General features: G+C 42.6%; 1 protein-coding gene across 3 annotated transcripts; it reads left to right on the forward strand.

Moving 5' to 3' along the window:
• The first annotated feature begins 412 nt into the window (after positions 1-412).
• Positions 413-19,435, forward strand: LOC146673058 (NACHT, LRR and PYD domains-containing protein 3-like). 3 transcript variants are annotated; one of them, XM_085401385.1, is made up of 12 exons: positions 413-513; positions 1,433-1,558; positions 1,643-1,726; positions 2,300-2,538; positions 3,483-5,280; positions 6,170-6,343; positions 8,745-8,831; positions 9,021-9,194; positions 9,363-9,536; positions 17,516-17,686; positions 18,447-18,493; positions 18,668-19,435. In XM_085401385.1, the coding sequence occupies exons 2-12, from the start codon at positions 1,482-1,484 to the stop codon at positions 19,243-19,245; spliced, it is 3,603 nt and encodes a 1,200-aa protein (XP_085257511.1). In that variant the 5' UTR covers positions 413-513; positions 1,433-1,481; the 3' UTR covers positions 19,246-19,435. The 3 variants fall into 3 exon arrangements, with proteins under 3 accessions (XP_085257511.1, XP_085257514.1, XP_085257513.1); XM_085401388.1 differs by having other exon boundaries at positions 18,782-19,435; XM_085401387.1 differs by having other exon boundaries at positions 472-607.
• Positions 19,436-20,266: the final 831 nt, after the last annotated feature.

The raw sequence follows: 20,266 nt of genomic DNA on the forward strand, positions 1-20,266 counted from the left end.
CTAGCTAATCTTAAATGACTGTTCAGTACAGAAGTGAAGCCCAACAATCATGTTTTACAGTCCTGTGGTCTCAGCCTCAGATACAAAATATGTTCTCCTTCATTTCTGTCAACCACACGTTTCCAGCTATCATGGTTGCTAGGCAACCTGGCCAGCGCGACGGCTAGACCCCCATTTCACAAGCCTCACACTTCCGGCCTTAGCGGTCTTTAAGTACGCGGCCCTTGAGGACCGTTGAGGCTCCGTACTTTAAGGCTGCAGACCCTGAATTGGGATACAGCCAATATAGCGCTCCCCAGTGGCTGCAGCCAGGTGCTCTTGATTAAATCAGGTACCGAAGCAGTTAAGTTCGAAATGAATCTTTGGACGTCACTGATCACGTGACTTTGGTCAAACGAATCAAGCTTCGACACCGCTCCGTCGCGGTGTCGAAGCTTTAAGCGAGCTAACACCAGCTTTTAGTGTCCAGGTGTGGAGTGTACCTTCTTTTTCATGTCTTTATGAGAATTAACTGTGAGTTTGCTTTGTTTCCTGCTTTAACAGTTTGTTTTTATGAACTTTACTGTTTGTTCAGCTCATGTTTGATTTTTTCATACAATAAAGTACCGTAAGTATTTTATGCAAATTTCTGCTTTTACAGAGTAATTCCAGCACAAATTTAAGTAGGTATGATGGTTTGCCATTTAACTTTGCCCATCAGAGTATGCTTGTAGCTCATATTCATAAAGCCAGGGAGGTTTGTCACTTAATTTTACAAAAATGATGTATGCTAAGTGAAGTATGCTTGTAGGTCACAATCACAAAGGTAGGGTGGTTTGGCGCTGAGTATTTTTCTAGCTAATATTCATGAAGGTACGACGCGTCGTCACGTAATATCGTGTTGTGCGCATGCGCAGAAGCAACGGATAGGATGGTTTGGCAGGTAGGATGGATTCCCAGAACACCTACTTACAAAACCGTCGTCTTGCTATTATAGCCAGCCCGTTGTAACTCGGCCGAGTGTGTCCGCCATTTCCTGTTTCTGTATGTGTGGTCCAGTGAGTCCAGGAATCGGGCTTAAAACGGAATGCGTCCTAAACTCGGCCGCTGTTCCACAGTAACTGCTGTCAGATTAACTGATACAGTACTTGGTTAGCTTAGCTAGCAGAGCAGCTAGCAGTTACAGTATGAGCTCTCTGTGAGCAGTCAGCTTGGGCATTGTTACTAAAATAAAGCTGCTCTCTGCAATTTCTACAGCGATGTTTCACCTGCTGCTTTGTAGGACTACAGTAATTGGGGGGATTTGGAGTCTGAAAGCAACTCTCTGAGGCACTTTTTGTAGTGAACTGATGAAAGCTGTGTCTCAGATGGAGTTGATGTTAGTCCAACACATCAGACATGACCTCTGCATCACCTAGTTGATGTGCACATGAATGATTTGTTTCCTCTGTAGGTGAGGGTAGAAAGTGTGTGTGAGCTGATGTGGATTTGAATTGAGCAGCATGGATCAGTGTGAGGACAGAGAGGAGGGAGTCCCTCCCTCTAAAAGAGCCAGAGAGAGCCAGACCAATGCTCAGAGGTGAGATGACCATCTCTAACTGTCCATGACTCTTCTACATGTCACAGCTCAACACTCACATCACTGCTCCATCATTATTCACAGTAACCAACTTGGACCTCCACCCAGTGACGAGTCAAAGGACATGGGTGATGAGTTTAAAGAAGACATCTGTCCTCCTGCAGAGAGGTAATTTGTGAATAAATGTTGTTGTCTCAGTGTTTGTTAATAAATCCTCCACGTTTAATGTCAGCTCACCTCTTGTTCACACACATTTCAGTCAGAGTGTAAAGAATGAATGTTGTAGGTACTTCTGCAGTGAAGAGGCTGAGTATCTTTAGGACTCGATCTGCTCAGCAGTGTTCTTAATTTTTCTTTAATTTGTGTATAAACAGCAGTGTCAAGGCTAAAGTTGCATTCAATGAAATATACATGCCTACTAGATGTCACTGCTAATTCTGTTTAATATCATGTTTTGTAGAAGAATCCTTGTTATTTATATTTGTATCTTATTCTACTAAGAGGCAAAGTGTTTTTCTTGAACAAATATTTTTTTCCTATAATAAAAATTAAAAATGATTAAAAAAGTGACTAATTTAATAAACAAGTTGTTACACAAACAAGCCTTACTTTTCTCCTTATTCATTTATTGAAGTACCACAAAAATCCAGATGTATTTTGACAAAACGAACAGTAAAAAGAAAAAAAAGAAAAGTCAGTCCTTATAAATGATCCAGTGAATCATGTCCACGTGTTTTACAGACCAAAGACAGAGAAGGCAGTGGGAGTGCAGCTGCTTGAAATGTTGAACAATCTGGGAGACGAGGAGCTGAAACGTTTCCAGTTTTACCTGCAGACTGACCCTGGCGATGACTTCCCCAAAGTCTTTAAACGCCAACTGGAAAATACAGACAGACTGAAAACAGTTACACTGGTGCTGCAGACGTATGCGGGCAATGAACTGGAGGTGGCGAGCTCGATTTTAAAGAGGATGAATGAAGGTCAGACTACGCAGTATGCAGATTCAATATTATCACAATTAATTTTGTGATATGTATTAAACTGAGGCTGTTTTAGTCTAAATGAATAGCAATGGTACTAAAAGTAGCTGTAGCTAATACTACATCTGTGGGATGATTATGGGTAATTTTTTCTCTAATGATTAAAATTTTGTGAAGAAGTTCATGAAGTCATTACTAGCTAACGTTAAAGGGATGGTTGGCTCAACAGAGCTCTGACTGTTTGTCAGCCTGGCTACAGAGCTGAAGAGAAACCTGGGGTTGTTCTTATTTTCTTCAATCAGTGATGAATAGTAAGATGTTCTGGCTTTGCGGAGGGCTTTCTTATAAAGCAACCAACTATTTTTCCAGGCTAAATTATGATCTTCTAAATTTGTGACACGCTGTTTCATCTCTGGCTTATTAGATTTCATCCCGCTTTAAGGTGCAGGTGAAATCTACTCTCCACTGCTGTGTAATCAGTTATTGTATTAGGCTTTGTTATAAGGGAATGATCAGACGAGTGTTTTCAGTAAACACTGTTAATGTTCAGTTTCTATTCCATATGTTAAAACTAAATCTGTGTGGGTTCTTTTACACACTGAGAGAAGCCAATTCAGTCTATTAACTAATTAAATGCTGTGTTTAGGCTGTCATTTTTAGCATCTTCATGGATGTTAATATAAATGAATGACCTTGTTCAATAAAATATTTAAGTATTTTCTATATCTAGAATTGTATGTTTCTAACCTTTGTGACATGTCATTTTCATGCTAATTGAAGATGGTTCAATGAAAGGTCCAATTTGATTTGTAGTCAAATTACTCGAATATCTCCTGAGATTTTAACGAAAGTTATGAAGATGTAAATGCATGATTATATAAATAATGGTTGACACTGTAAAAACCATAATAGACTAATCATCCTTCTTACTGTTTTTAATTCAGAGGCTCTTCAAAAGTGTCATCGTCATCTTAAATTCAAGTCTAATCTGAAGAAGAAGTTCCAGTGTGTGTTTGAGGGGATCGCTAAAGCAGGAAACCCAACCCTCCTGAATCAGATCAATGCAGAGCTCTACATCACAGAGGGAGGGACTGCAGAGGTCAATGATGAACATGAGGTCATACAGATTGAAACAGCATCCAGGAAACCAGACAGACCAGAAACAACAATCAGACAAGAAGACATCTTTAAAGCCTCACCTAAAAGGGATGAACCAATCAGAACAGTGCTGACAAAGGGATTGGGTGGCATTGGGAAAACAGTCTTAACACAGAAATACACCCTGGACTGGGCTGAAGACAAAGCCAACCAGGACATCCAGTTCATATTTCCATTCACTTTCAGAGAGCTGAATGTGCTGGAAGAGGAAAAGTTCAGCTTGGTGGGACTTGTTCATCGCTTCTTTACTGAAACCAAAGAAGCAGGAATCTCCAGGTTTGAAGACTTCCAGGTTGTGTTCATCTTTGATGGTCTGGATGAGTGTCGACTTCCTCTGGACTTCCACAAAACTACAATCCTAACTGACCCCAGAGAGTCCACCTCAGTGGATGTGCTGCTGATAAACCTCATCAGGGGGAAACTGCTTCCCTCTGCTCGCCTCTGGATAACCACACGACCTGCAGCAGCCAATCAGATCCCACCTGACTGTGTTGGCATGGTGACAGAGATCAGAGGGTTCACAGACCCACAGAAGGAGGAGTACTTCAGGAAGAGATTCAGAGATGAGGAGCAGGGCAGCAGGATCATCTCCCACATCAAGACATCACGAAGCCTCCACATCATGTGCCACATCCCAGTCTTCTGCTGGATCACTGCTACAGTTCTGGAGGATGTGCTGGAAACCAGAGAGGGAGGACAGCTGCCCAACACCCTGACTGAGATGTACATCCACTTCCTGGTAGTTCAGGCCAAAGTGAAGAAGGTCAAGTATGATGGAGGAGCTGAGACAGATCCACACTGGAGTCCAGAGAGCAGGAAGATGATGGAGTCTCTGGGAAAACTGGCTTTTGATCATCTGCAGAAAGGAAACCTGATCTTCTATGAATCAGACCTGACAGAGTGTGGCATCGATATCAGAGCAGCCTCAGTGTACTCAGGAGTGTTCACACAGATCTTTAAAGAGGAGAGAGGACTGTACCAGGACAAGGTGTTCTGCTTCATCCATCTGAGTGTTCAGGAGTTTCTGGCTGCTCTTCATGTCCAGACCATCATCAACTCTGGACTCAATCTGCTGGAAGACCAAGAAATGAACTCAAAGAAGTCTGAAACTAAAGAATCTGCAGAGAAACACTTCTACCAGAGTGCTGTGAACATGGCCTTACGGAGTCCAAATGGACACCTGGACTTGTTCCTCCGCTTCCTCCTGGGTCTTTCACTGCAGACCAATCGGGCTCTCCTGCGAGGCCTGCTGACACAGACAGGAGGTAGCTCGCAGACCAATCGGGAAACAGTCGAGTACATCAAGGAGAAGCTCAGTGAGAATCTGTCTGCAGAGAAAAGCATCAATCTGTTCCACTGTCTGAATGAACTGAATGATCACTCTCTAGTGGAGCAGGTCCAACAGTCCCTGAGATCAGGAAGTCTCTCCACAGATGAACTGTCTCCTGCTCAGTGGTCAGCTCTGGCCTTCATTTTACTGTCATCAGGAGAAGATGTGGATGTGTTTGACCTGAAGAAATACTCTGCTTCAGAGGAAGCTCTTCTGGGGCTGCTGCCAGTGGTCAAAGCCTCCAACAAAGCTCTGTGAGTAAATTTGTGATCAGGCTTTTGTTTTGTTTTTTTAATATTTATTCTAGCAACAATTGCAATTTGTTAATTGCACAATTGTGTAAGTAACAAAAACTGTGATGGGTGCTTGTCCATTAACAAAACATTAACAAATTCCAAAGCGGCAGACGGTATCGGTGTTGCCAACTCCTCAGTAAGGAAACTTGCTAAGTTGCTAAATAACGTCATCTCCTAATTTGCGCAATTGGTCATGCTTATGTAATTGTAACCTGTTTTAGGAGTTAGAAATAACATTGCGGAAGAGTAAAAAACACCCTAAATGCATTTGGAATACATTTACAACTACAAATTAAATTCTTTTAGCAATTGTTTTGTTTAATGTCACATTTCCACCCCATCTCCCTTACCCGGTCTTGGTGCTGGCAGAAGCTGCCTCTACTAAACATATCATGCATTATGTATACAGTGTGCTGCTCAGTAAAATGTATTATTTACGATTACTTTTGCATTTGTTGTTGTTGTTGTTTTTTGTTTTTTTTTTCTTCAACAGGTGGTCAAGCAGATTTTCAGTCTATCCCTCTTCACCTCCATTTTTCTCTACCTCTCCTTCTCGAGTATAGCAAAATATTCAATTGGGAAAGTCTGGGCATTTTTGTTTTGTGGGGGGTTTTTTTTTTTGTTTGTTTTGGGGGGGGGGGGGGGGGGGGGGGGTGAAGGCATGTTTGCCTTCAGACAACAATTGTGATTGCTGCAGTGCCGGACAGACAATAAGTACATACTTCCTTCCTTCCAGCTTAAATTTAGAGATTTTTAGTTAACAATGACTTGTAGTGCCCCTGCAAGATGTGTTTTTCTTGTCTTTGTTTAATAAATGTCACAGATTTCATGCTGCTTTATTTTGTAGGCTAAGTGTCTGTGAGTTGTCAAAGACAGGCTGTGAAGCGCTGAAGTCAGTACTCAGCTTAAAGTCCTCTAGTCTGAGAGAGCTGGACCTGAGTATCAACAGCTTGGATGATTCAGGTGTGAAGCTTCTGTCCGCAGCCTTGAGGAGTACAAGTTGTAAACTGAATGCTCTGAGGTCAGTATATTCAGTTTTAGTTGGGTTTTTTTTGTATATTTCCCTTGTTCAGCTGACAAATTAATCAGTTAAAAATGTAGGTCATAATGAGAAATACTAATACACACTTATTTCTAAGTGAAACTGTCACATTTCTAACCTCTTTAATCCCAGGCAATAAGGATTCTTTAAAATACAGTGCTAAATGTAGCAGCTTCTTACTACACACTAGGGCAGGGCGATATGGCCAAAAAAATATATCACGATATACATTTGAAAATTTGCAATAACGATATAACTGACAATATAATTTCTGTGAGACACAACTTTACTAGCGCAGAAAACCCCCATCCATTTATTTTCACTTAAACAAGCAGCTGTTTTTATTTCATTAAAGCTATATAAAAATTTAACAGTGCAAATGCAAATTACAAATAAAAAAAAGCCAAATATGTATTTTTCGGACCATAAGGTGCACGGGATTATAAGGCACATTAAGCGAAACAAAGCAGTCAGATAAATCAAACTTTATTCAACTCATTCTTCTTGCTTCCTCCACTTCCATACTATTGATTCATTAATGCTGTATTCTATCACAGCTCTGCTCTATTCCTATGTTATTGCAGTATAATGACTAACCTCGTATTGTGGATGGATTATCTCAGTTGTTGTCCTGACTGAAGTGTGGTCCGTTTACAGCATCCTGCCATGCGATTGCATTTGTCTCTAATCATCAGGAAGCTTCACGTTAACTTTGAATGAGTGGAAAAGTGTTAGTGTTCATCCTCCAGCTTCACTGTTGATGTTATGCTAACATAGCTGTGTCGCTAGCGATCACATAGCACATCATTATATACCACCTAGCCCAACTTCAGTAACCCTACAAACGTCACTGTAGTTTTCTGTCTTCATTTATGTTGGAAGTGATAGCAGAGCTGTACGTTTGAATTTTTTCAGAAATCTCTCAGTCAGAACATGCTATACCATGTTTAGGAAACTAGCGAGTTAACTTCCGCTAACTTCCTGCTAACTTCTAACTCCGTTAAATGTAATGAATTCTGTTTTCGTTGATGCCTAGATGTTAAACATCATAGTTTCACCTGGTTAAGCAGCAATGCTGATCATTTTATTAAAGATGAAAGAATTTAGACAGTTTTTAACTCTCAGTGATATTCGTTTGACTTCGGGACCTTAAAGGACGGAGTTTAGGACCCAGATTCACGAGCACCTTAGTTCGACAAATACGGTAGTAACGACGGCCCGCTTGCATGTTCTACAAAAAAAAAAAAATTGCTCTGTGTATCTGACGGACAAACACCAAACCAGTTAAGTTGCACCTTTTTTTTTTTTTTTTTTTTTTAAAGAAACCAATTCTGGTTCATCCGCTTCACTCAACAATCTGCTTTCCCTATTCTCATTCTCCATTACCGTCGTTCTTTTTCAGTACTGAGCATGCACGTTTTACCCATATTCTATCGCTATATTTCATTGTCTTATCGTTGCCAAGCATTGGACCGGTATTACCGTGAACGGTATAATATGGCGGTCAAAGGAGCTTGCAAAGAAAAGCGTCTGGACTTCTTTAAGTTACTTGAAGACGTTTCACCTCTCATCCGAGAAGCTTCTTCAGTTCTAAGGTCAAATGGTGGAGAGTCCCAGATATAAACCTAGTGGGAGTAACCCCCCACATTCCTCGCTGCACTGTGCCCAGACCTCTACATTGGAGAGACCAAACAGCCACTTCACAAGCGCATGGCACAACATAGAAGAGCCACCTCCACAGGACAAGACTCAGCAGTCCATCTGCATCTTAAGGATAAAGGACACTCTTTCGAGGATGCCAATGTTCACATTTTGGACAGAGAGGACAGATGGTTTGAAAGAGGAGTGAAAGAAGCCATCTATGTCCACTGTGAGCAACCATCTTTGAACAGAGGCGGGGGTTTACGACACCAACTCTCTGCCATCTATAATCCAGTTTTGAGATCCCTTCCCAGACGCCTTAACGCCCACTCACATCCTGGGCCATCTGACCTCAGGAATTCGCATGATAAGGTGGGGCCAGGTTTCACAATGAACCCACCCGAAACTCTGGCTGATTGTGACCCACACCCAGTTTCACACCTTGGCTCAGGCGATTAGAGGATCATCAGGGGGTCCTTTTGTCCCTCTGTGGGGGGTTACTCCCACTAGGTTTATATCTGGGACTCTCCACCATTTGACCTTAGAACTGAAGAAGCTTCTCGGATGAGAGGTGAAACGTCTTCAAGTAACTTAAAGAAGTCCAGACGCTTTTCTTTGCAAGCTCCTTTGACTACGATGACCTGGATGACTGAGAACCTTCACAGGTATAATATGGCCCAGCCCTACTACACACTGATTAGTAAAATGAGTGTTTTATTGTTCATGTTATAATTTTCAGACTGAGTCTCAGTAACCTGTCAGAGAGGAGCTCTGAAACTCTTTCTGCTGGACTACAGAATCTAAACTGCAAGCTGATTACTCTGAGGTCAGATCAAGGTTTTTGTTTTTGTTTTTCTCAGAATTTGAAGTTTATCCATTCATTGTTGCATCTTGTAAGGTTTCTGGAGGTATTCCTTAAAACAACAACAGGATTAAATACTGGCAACAACTCTATACTGACAACACTTTTATACCAGTGTTTGTTTTCTTTCTTTCTTTCTTTTTTTTTTTAAAGCCTGATGGGTTGTAAGTTCTCAAAGGGAAGCTGTGAAGCTCTGTCCTCAGTTCTCAGCTCCCAGTCCTCTAGTCTCAGAGAGCTGGACCTTAGTAATTCTGAACTGCAGGATTCAGGAATGAAGATTCTGTCTGAAGGAATAAAGACTTCACAGTGTACACTGGAAACACTCAGGTAAGATCAACAATGTTATATTTATTTTCGTCAGTGGCCAAAAATAACGAATAATTGCAGCTAATTTGATAAAGGTCATAAATATGTTTTGTATCATTTTGTAACTTCTCACTGCACTACGATTGCACTTTAACAAAGGTGTTGTTTGTGTTCTCAATGATTTTGCAGACTGAGTAGCTGTTTCCTGTCAGAGGGAAGTTGTGAAGCTCTGTCCTCGGCTCTCAGCTCTCAGTCCTCAAGTCTGAAAGAGCTAAACCTGAGTAACAATAACCTCCAGGATTTGGGTGTGAAGCTTCTGTCTGCTGCACTACAGAGTCCACAATGTAACCTTGAAACTCTCAGGTGAGGATTCAAATCTTTCCACAGATGAACATTTAAGTGTGATTTATATTGTTACGCAAAAAGCTAAGTTACCATTTTAGGTAAGGGTTTTTTTTCCTTTTTGAATAAATGTAGTAATGTGTGTATTACAAAATGACAAAGTGGGATGGAAAAGAAGAAAGATGAGTTGGGGAGAAAGTTGACAGAAGGAGAGCAAGAGGAAAAAAAACATCTGCTTGAATACCCACTGTATAAAACAAAAAACAGCATAGCAGAGAAACCACAGAAACAACCAACATATCCACAAATTAGGACTGGGAGATGTAAAGAAAATCTGTGTGTGTGTGTGTGTGTGTGTGTGTGTGTGGGTGGAGACTGGATAGCGTAGTGGTTAGACTACACGCCTCCCCCCAGGATCGCAAGTTAGATTCCCGCCTGGGGCACCAGTGTCCTACTTACTGCTGGATATGCAGCACCATATCCTCCTTGTTGTCCTCCATATGGAGTTGTTAACTGCCCTTCCTCCACGGAAGACACAACAATGTTCTCAGTCAGCAGCGCTCCACCTAAACTATACACAGTGCAGGTAGGACACCGCTTTTTCCTCCTGAGTCGCCTGATGGCTTGCCAGAAATAGGTGTAGGTGTGCCAGGCCTGTCCAGCATCCTTCGGCATCCGAACCGGCTCTTACGGCTCACTAAAAAGAGCCGGCTCTTCAGGTTGCTTTAATGAATTTATTATTAACAATAATATAAAATTATGCACACAATGAACCTCTAATGTAAAAAATGTTTAATCATATAAATATTCTTGTATTTATTCAAGCACACAATGTAAAATAAATAAATATATTATAAAGTACAAAAACCAACTATTTACAATTCATCTTTTTACCTTTTAAATTTTCAGCTTTTTTCCTTTCAAACCAATTCAAAACAAAAGAACACACAACACTACAGATCACAACACAATAAAATATCGATTAAAATATGCAAAAGAAAAAATGAACAACCAGATCTCCAATTAACCCTTTAAAGCCGGTCAGAGCGGGCACGCTCTGTTTTGCGTAACTATTTTTAAATCCCAGTAGCTCTGCAACCACGTAAGCTAGCGCAATTTTGTTTGCATATGAAACTGGAGCAGTTGTACTTACATCTTATGCCATCAGCTTGTCCTAGGTCACAGTTTCCTTCCACATATAGCTTTGCAAAAACTGCATAAAAAGCACTTGCAGCAACAAAAACATAATATTCCAGAAGCACGCTTTGCCGATCCGATCAGCTGTTCATAACACTTCCTAGGTCCATCAGCACGAACTATCGCACGTCCGCCATGACCTGCCTGAAACCGGAAGTGACGTCATTTTGCGGAAATGCAGTCTTTTACTATCAGGGCCTAATGAGCCTATACTAGTGTTTTTAAAAGTTATGTTTGACTTTGACTTTCTGTGTCGTTTCTGGGATGCTTAGGACTCATATTGCACTGTTGGAAATAGTTTATTTTGATGCATATGCTGTGGGGGTTGTTGTTGTTTTTTTTGTTTTTTTGTTTTTTTTTTTGCAAATTTGCACTATAATATTCATTTTCGCTTTTTCTGCAATATATAAGAATTGGTGTATTTCAAAAATAAAACTATGAAGACACTTAAAGTAAATTTTCTGTGGTAGGAAACTATTTTGTGCAACTTTTTTGTATTTACAGTTTTGAGGGATAAGCCTCTTAAATTTCTCTAACTAGAAATATATATGTTAATAAAAACACAATTTTTTTTTTATATAGTTTATTGCACTTTTTTGCAATTTATGTAATTACTATGCACTTAATGCAGACATATTATTAAAACTTGGACTATAATGGTTGTATTGATGTATAGCAACTTGAAATGCTCCCAAAAATGGCACTACAACATGTAAAAATATCATATAAGCTCTGGCGGACTTGGTTCTATGGTAGGTCTGAAAGGGTTAAGGGAAAGGTTGGCATTCAGGAATATCAAGTGCCTTAGCTTTGAGGATCTGATCCGGTTTCTTCTGTCATTCATTATCTGTCCTGTTTTGGAGAAGATTCTCTCTGAGGGGACTAATGTTGCTACAATGCAAAATCTCCATGTCATCACCTGGGTAAGACGGGGATAAGTATAAGCCTTTGTCTCCCACCAGCTCAGTGGATCTGCACTTCTCTGGCAAAGGGGCTCATCAATGTAGGATGTCACTTCCAGTATTCCATCTGCTGAGGGATTCCTTCTGGTAGTGTCTCTACTTGCTCGTTCTTCAAAGAACCTCCAAACAACAGATGCTTGTTGCTCCTTTTGTTCATCCCCTTCTGCCTCTTCTCCCTCTTGGTCCCCTGGCAGTGGAGTTGGTTTGCTGGATCTTGCTGCTGCAGTTATTCTCTGAAGAGCTTCATCCACCGCTCTGGTGTCATTAAAGACTAGCTTCTTGAATCTTGGATCAAGAATGGTGGTTTCAGAGAGAACAGCATTATATTCCATTCTTTTTTCTGTCTATGGATGCACAGAGAGCATCCACCAACTCTTTCACTTTTCCTGTAGTTACTCTGGTTTGGTGTTCAGCTATCACTCTCTGTAGACCCTTGCACAGGATTAACATTTTGGAGGCTGTGACATGGCTGAAAAAGAGTACATAACAAGTTTCAAAATTATGCTTTTTTTTTTTTTTTTTTTTTTTTTTTTTTATAAATTCAGCAGTATATTAGTAGGGGTACAACGATACACAAAATTCACGGTTCGGTTCGATAGTTTGGTGTCACGGTTTGATATTTTTTTTGATACAAAAAATGTTCATGCCTTTTTTTTAAATTTGTCATTTATTAAATTTTCACGGCACATTCTGCACCACATCTCTGTGCGTTCATCATTTGTTTGAAGCCAGCTCACCTCCTGCAACCACTTTTCCGAGAATACGCGCTTCTTTTGTGGTTCAGACTCCTTCTAACATTTCTTTGGAGGTGGAGGAACATCACAGTAATTGCTTAAAGGAGCTTCTTCAACATCTTGAAGAGTTCTAAACAAATGTCTGTCCTCCTGAAAATCTTATGTACGCAAACACCGTTGCAACTTCTTATCTTGTGCGCGTTTTTTTTTTAAATTTATTTTGACAGCGATTGCGCACCTGCGGACCACTTATGTGCAGCCCTGGTTATTTAGCTCGTCATATTGCAGCCACAGAAATTCTTTTGTCCATGAAACCATAAAGCTGCACTTTCTTTTTGCCGTATATTCTGATTTGTCATAACTTTTCCGTTTTGTGGTAAGCTTTTCTTTGGCTGTCACTTCTTCACCCTGACCTGTCTTATTTGGCTCAGCAGAACTAAAATATATATGTCCTGCTGCTTTTACACACGCACTCACATAACGCTCAGCGATTCTCTGCGCGATCAACCTCTCACATGTTTAAGCTTGCTGCCGGAGATTTCACTTGTCATGTTTGCATAGTAAGCTAACGATTAATAAGACGATGTCAGAGGAATTGGTGCGCAAATTATCATCACTCACCAATCAGTGCTGTCGCTCTCTATACACAGTTCGTGCGATTGCAAAGTGAAAGCAAAAAACAAGCGCAAATTCAAACGCGATTTCAATATGTCACATATTGACAGTGGCTTACCGATGCCAATGACATAATTACCCAGCTACATTTCCGAAAGAATGCAAAAGCATTGACATATATTTTTCCTTCCGACGGGCAGGGCAGAGATAAATGTTGGTAGCCCGACTGGAAAAATTGCTAGCCCCGGGACGTCGGGCTAGCGATTTTGCAAGCCCTGTATGTGATTGAGGAATCACTCATCTTTGGAAAAGAGTTTATTACAGAGAAATGTCTCTTTCCAAAATAAAAGCTATACTATCCGCTTCTTCTGGGCTATATTCTCAGCAGCATATTAAACATATCAGGTCCCCATAAGGAGAATCATGTGCTAACGGCTGTCTAAATGACTCTGGTAAAGTTTGTAGCATGCGTGCTTGTTGTTTTTGTCTGCTTCCACTTGTCTTTGCACTAGGATGATGTCGGCGTAAATGTGCAGTCATATTCGTTGTGGCCACTAGTGCTGTCAGCGTTAATCTCGTTGAAATGACGTTAACGAGCTACCGCGGATCGCCCCGTGCATGGGGCTGGACGGCCAACACGTTAACAAGCTAACTGCGCTAACACACTAGCTCCCACCCATGTAATTGAGCATTGCGTGGCACATCCAACATACTGTTTTACTTTAGTCCATGACGCGCTTACCTTCAGGGTCATACTTCACATGAAAACCAAAATAATTCCAAACGCCAGATCTGAATGAGGGTGGGGGAGGTTCGATTTGCCATGTTGCAAGGAGAGCTTAACTTTTGTCTCGCTAGCTTGCCCTGCGCTCAGTGAATCTGCGTTCGACTACTCCGCCTAGGCTGCACTGTCGAGCGCAGATCCACTGAGCGCTCAACACAGACAGCATCGTCAGAAGGAAAGTTGATAAAATTAAAAATTTTGTATTGTTCGATACATATACGTACCGAACCGAAAGCACTGAATCGAACGGTTCAATATCGATACTCATATCGTTGCACCCCAATTATTTATGTTCATGTCTAATCTACTTTTCATACCAGCAATGGAACTTACTACTACTAATAATGCAATAACATTTGCACATAGGGCTGTTTGATATAACGATATATATCGGATGACGATATAAAAACGTCTAGTTTGATTTTATGCTATCGTTTGTTTCGTGGTGTCGCAAAAAAACCTGTTTACGGCAATTTTTTTTTTTTTTCACCGTTTTGATGCTCACTGTAGTGGCTGTATTAATTTCTTAAAGTTCTTTCGCTTATATTTAATATAACCACACTATGGACGGAAAAAACGCCTGTTTTTATGAGTTGTCACTGGCAAGAACAACAGTAACACCATCGCGTGTCCGCTTGTTTATGTTCCACATAAACCTTTCACAATAAAGCTCAAGATCCTGTTGAGACTTTTAAAAATAAACTGAGAGTCCCAGATGAGGGGTCACTCAGCAGCCGCGGAGCAGAAGCTGGGGGGGTTGCAGTGACGCGCCCGTGAGCTCCGCCGGCAGCCAGATGTGCCTGAGTGACCGAGCCCCAGGCCGAGAGGCCAGGGGCACCCCACCTCCGAAGTGGCCCGAGCGAGCCCCAGGCTCCAGGCCCCGACAAGCGGCCGCTAAGGAGTGAGCCGGTGTTACCCAGACGCCCGTCTCCGGAAACAAATTACCACCAACGCACCGATGTCTGAGGGAGTCCGCCACCGGCAGCGGAAGTGGTGGTGGGGGGAGATAGGCCTCCAAACCCTAGAGGGCCTGAGATGTCCCCAGAGAGGTGGCGTCTGATACCCAACCTGACATATAGACACAGACATACAGGCACACACAGACACAAACATCCATTCCCACCCTCATGCTCTCATATGCACTTACTCCACACTCAACCAACGTGGAGACAGATATAAAGAGTCGCTGTACACACAATCACACTCCCCAAGCGTACTCTACGAACCGGGTCTAGGTACCCCTGCCCCTGGAGGGGGGAACTGCACCCAGACCCAGGTGGTGTTGCCCTTTTCCCTGCAGTGGGGAGAGGCAGACCGCCCCGACTCCGCAGCAGCAGGGAGGCCCCACACTCCAGACCCCAGTTGGACGGCCAACTCCTCCTCCTAGCCCCCCGCTCCAGCAGGCCGCAGACAACGGGGGTGAGAGAAGACTCCAAACCTCCCTCCACACACCCCTACTCCAAGGCCCTGCATGTGTGGGTGGTTGTGGTGGAGTGGGAAGAGGGAGACAGCTGGAGATGGGGAGGGAAGGAAGGGAGGGGCAAGTTACCCCTCCCTGGGGCCAGCTCCCCTGCTGACCCCAGTAGGCACCCCCATACTCTGCGACGCGCCAGGGAAAGGGAGCCTAGGCCCATCCGGACCGGGACAGTCCACCCAACCCCACCACAGAGAAAACTGCACCCACCCCATCATCCACTCATCTTCCAGACTACATAAGACGATAGACGCCCAGGCTGAGATCTTCCTCCACCTCTCCTGTATCTCCCCCTCCTGCAGAGAGAGTTCCTGAAGAGAGGAAAGCTCCTGCAAGATGTGACAACTTCCCCCACCAGCTGAAAAGCCCCCCAGGTGGCTCGACGCACCGGCGGCACCCTGCGCCAGGGCCGGGCCCCCACACACCCACCCGCCCACAACCCTGGCAACACACCGGCCAGGGCCCCAGAGCCGGAGCGCCCCAGAACCTCATGCCCATCCCGGACCCACCCTGGGGCAGCCAGGCTACCAGGTCAGTAACCCACGTCCATCAGCACAGACCCTCCCCTAGCCCCACTGCACGCAGCCACGAGGAAACCGTCACATAAGAGCCAACAGAGCCCCTAATTGGCCATGACCGCTACCCCGGGTTGAGCCCCCTAAGGAAGATGCCTCCGGGGAACCCCCCCGACGCCCTAAGCCTGTCCCTACCCCCACACCAATCACAACAGTGAAGGCCTTCACTTTGTCCACAGCTGGCTTCATCACCTTCAAAGCATCTCTCACAACAAGGTTAATTGTGTGCGAAAGACATGGGTGGTGGGTCCATTTCAGGATTTGAATTGCTTTTGTTATGTTAGCTGCATTGTCAGTAACACAGCAAACCACTTTGTTTTCCACATCCCACTCTTTTGCCACTTTGAGCAGCTCTTCTGCTAAGTTCTCAGAAGTGTGTCTGTCGCTGAACTCAAAATAATCCAGAAGACAGGATACCATTTTATAATTTTCAATAAAGTGACACGTAACTGACAAGAAGGATGTGGTGGTTTGGGATGTCCAGCTGTCAGTTGTTAGACACACTGCTGTTGCTTTTTTTAACCCTCTTGCAGTGATGCACGTTCTTTCATATATGCCTGGGATGATGATATTTTTTTTGGGGGGGGAGAGAGCCTTCCTGCTTTGAATTACATACAGGGATTCAGTGCATGTATAAAAGTCTTGAATCCCTTATCGTCCACAACAGAAAATGGTTGGAAATCAAGTGCTGTCATTTTTGCGAGTTCTTCATCAATTGTGTTCTGTCTTGCTGGGGTCACAGACTTCTGCAGAAACTGTCTCATTGAGCTCTGGCTTGGTTTAGGTGGTATACTGCATGACGCTTCAGAGACTGCAGCAGAAGAAGGAGCAGCAACAGTTGCAGTAGACACACTAGCACCTTCATTTATATCACCCTCAACTGACTGTGTTTTGTTTTGTTTCTCCCCCATTGCACTGATGGGTGGGCAGTTCTCAGGTGCCTATGCATATTGTTTGTGGAGCCAGCTCTATATGAAATTCTTTTCTTGCAGACTCTACACTCTGCCTTTGTATTGTCAATAAAATTGAAGTGGTTCCAGATTTTGCTTGTTTTCTTGGTTGCTTCACTCATTTTCTTTACTGTACCTTTCTAAATTGACGACGTTGTCTCTTGTTGTTGCTCTCTTTCTCTCTTTCTCTCTCTCCCTCCTGCTCTGTTCGTGTTGTTCTACTGCCCAGCGCTGAGCAGAGGGGGGAGGGGCACAAACGCATAGCTGTGTTTGCTCCCCTCCCCCCCTCTGCTCAGCGCAAACACGGGCTAATTTATTGAGTTTATCTCAAGGTTCTTTATTTGTCACATGCATAGTTATACAAGTATAACACACAGTGAAATGTAGCACGAGGCTCACGTCAAGCGAAAAAAAGTTAGCGAGAGGGCAAGAGAAAGAAAAACACCCCCACGGCTCCCAATAAGAAGCCGGCTCCTGTCGTTCACTTCAAAGATCCAGCTCTAAGAGCCATTTCGTTCACAAACGACCTATCACTATTCCCCGCCATCTGATCCAACTGACTACCAGGTGGCGATCAGTTGACAGCTCAGCTCCTCTTTCTTCTCAACTCCTGTTTTTAATCCTGATGCTTAGATTTCATGGATGGAAATGGATAATGTTGTATCAGGCATCCAATCGTTGACAGATGGATTGTTTTGTGTGTCTGCAGTCTGTCAGGCTGTCTGATAAAAGAGGAGGGCTGTACTTCTCTGATCTCAGCTCTGATCGCCAACCCCTCCCATCTAAGAGAGCTGGACCTGAGCTACAATCATACAGGACACTCTGGAATGACGCTCCTGTCATATGGAAAACAGGAATTACCTTCTCTGGACACTCTCAGGTATGATGAAAATGTCTGATAGAGGAGGAAGAGATGGAAATGGTTCTTGTGTCCTTCACTCACTTTTTTTCTTGATGCATGCTCATCATCCAATAAGGAAATCCCAAAAATTTGATTCTGTTCATCTGGATGAGCGTTTTCAGTGGGAGAAACGTTTCGTCACTCATCCAAGTGACTTCTTCAGTCTCAGCTGACTGCAGGTTTCGTCTCCCCAACCTTATAAATAGTAAATTTATGCGTGAAACTAGCACCACTGGTGAACAATGGGCTATAAAGTCAATTTCTTGATCATTAATATGCACATTTTAATTGTTCTCAGAGCTAACCCAGGACCATTGTGAAAATGGGTTCATCATGAAACTGACCTAAAAGCCCTTTTTTTCTTTCATTCAAGTGGTTAGTTTAAGTCAATGCTGCACTCAGAGGTCGTGTACAGTAACCACACTGACACAAAGATGAGAAAAACAGCTAGCAGCAAAGGCAGGGGGGTGTCCTTTCCAGCTAAACAGATAAGGAATATAAAGATAATGACGGTCACAGTTTGAATCAGTCATATTTCATTCAATACAGTGGTGTACTGACAGATCCAGGATCAGTCAAAATCATCAGCAGTTTGAGCACATATGGATTGAAGTGTATTTGTGAAAATGTTGTTCTGTTCCTTTATCGGTGTCTAACAGTATGTGTATGAGAGCGACGTAATGTCCATGTGTGCATGCTGGAAGAGACTGTGCTGGTCTGACCCCCCTCCTCCTTTCAGGGTGGAGCCTGCTGGAGAACAATGGTTGACACCAGGTCTGAGGAAGTGTAAGTGTGTTTTTAATGTGATTCATGAAAACAAAGCAGCACACATTCAACCATCTTCAAACTGTCACATCACTCATTCACATCTCTGATGTCAGGAGTCATCATCAAAGTGTCAATCAATGAACAGATGATGGATCAATAACTGCAGCTGGATTGTGTTTGTTCTCTCATCAGATTCCTGTCAACTCACAATCGACACAAACACAGTACACAGATGGCTCAAACTGTCTGACAACAAGGTGACACGTGTGTGGGACACTAATTCATATCTTAATCTTGATCATCCAGACAGATTTAATTGGCATCCACAGCTGCTGTGTGAAAATGGTCTAACTGGTCGCTGTTACTGGGAGGTCGAGTGGAGCAGAAGCGTTCATATATCAGTGAGTTACAGAAGAATAATAAGGAAAGGAAAGGGCATTGACTGTGTGCTTGGATACAATGCTCATTCCTGGAGTCTGAGGTGCTCAGGTTTTGGTCCTCATTCTGTCTGTCATAATAAGAGAGAAACACCCATCTCCTCCTCCTCCTCCTCCTACTCTGTCTCTAACAGAGTAGCAGTGTATGTGGACTGTCCTGCTGGCACTCTGTCCTTCTACAGAGTCTCCTCTGACACTCTGATCCACCTCCACACCTTCAACACCACATTCACTGAAACTCTTTATCCTGGATTTGCATTTGGCTATGATTCCTCAGTGTCCTTGTGCTCAGTTGAGTGTAAAGAGTCTCCTCCTGTTAGAGAAACACTCTGACTGTTGAACAGATAGTTCAGTCTCTACATGTTTGTCTCTTTCACTCAGAAACATGTTTTCAGATTCATGGATTCAATCGGTTGATGTTTTAAACCGTTTTAAATGATTCCTTGTGAACGTCTTCCTCTTCAGTCCTTTAAACATGGAAGCTCACATTATTCCAGGATCCACCTGTTGTTTTTGTCTTTTTCCACTCAAAGCTTCATCGTGAATATTAGTATGTTGTGTTTCTCTGAAGCTCAGGTCACAACCAGATCCTCTGCATTTTCAACAAGTCTGAGCTCATTGAAATGAATCCAAATGTTTGATTTCTTTCTTAATTGGATTTTTCCATCATGGCTGAATAAGTGGACATCCAATAGTACTGTGTATAAACTATTAAAGGCATTCAGCATCTCTCATGTTTCTGTCATTCTATAAAAACAGCTGCTTTTGATCAGTTTTTAAGAAACTCCTTGATCTCTTCATTGATGATTATTTTTTTTGACCCTCATCCGGTGAGCAGATGAACTGCATGTCAGTTTGATGAGCACAGTTGCCATGAAGTGTTTTAAAATTTTTACTATGTGTCAAAAATTTTGAAGCCAGCAAGCCAAATAACCTTAACCACCTGAAGATGTGGAGATTCACCTTTTTCTTTTTTTGTTCTTTTATATCCAATTAAAATCAAATTGCTCAAAGGTCCTCTGGAAAAAGAGTACAATTCTTGAAACAGCGTTTATTAAACAGAGTCATATAAACAGCAAAACATGTCAAAGCAAGCGAAACAAACTCTGGGGTCTAGAGCCTTAAGCACAGACAGAAAGAGCTGATGGGGACATTTCTGACCCTACTTCTCCAAGATTCCGTAACCCCTCCTCTAGCAAGCTTTTAACTTTTGACTTTTTTGTCTTTTAGTTGTTTAAGTTTAAACTATAGGTATTTTCCCAATTTTACAAATGTCGGTATTATAACAATTATTGACTAAATGTGTTTGTCAATGTTTTACTGTAACCAACATGTTGAATTTACACGTTTTTGG

This window comes from Rhamphochromis longiceps, linkage group LG3 (genome assembly GCF_057381845.1).
Source record: "Rhamphochromis longiceps isolate RC_006_pf linkage group LG3, R_longiceps_female_GT1.1, whole genome shotgun sequence".
Taxonomy (NCBI): Eukaryota; Metazoa; Chordata; class Actinopteri; order Cichliformes; family Cichlidae; genus Rhamphochromis; species Rhamphochromis longiceps.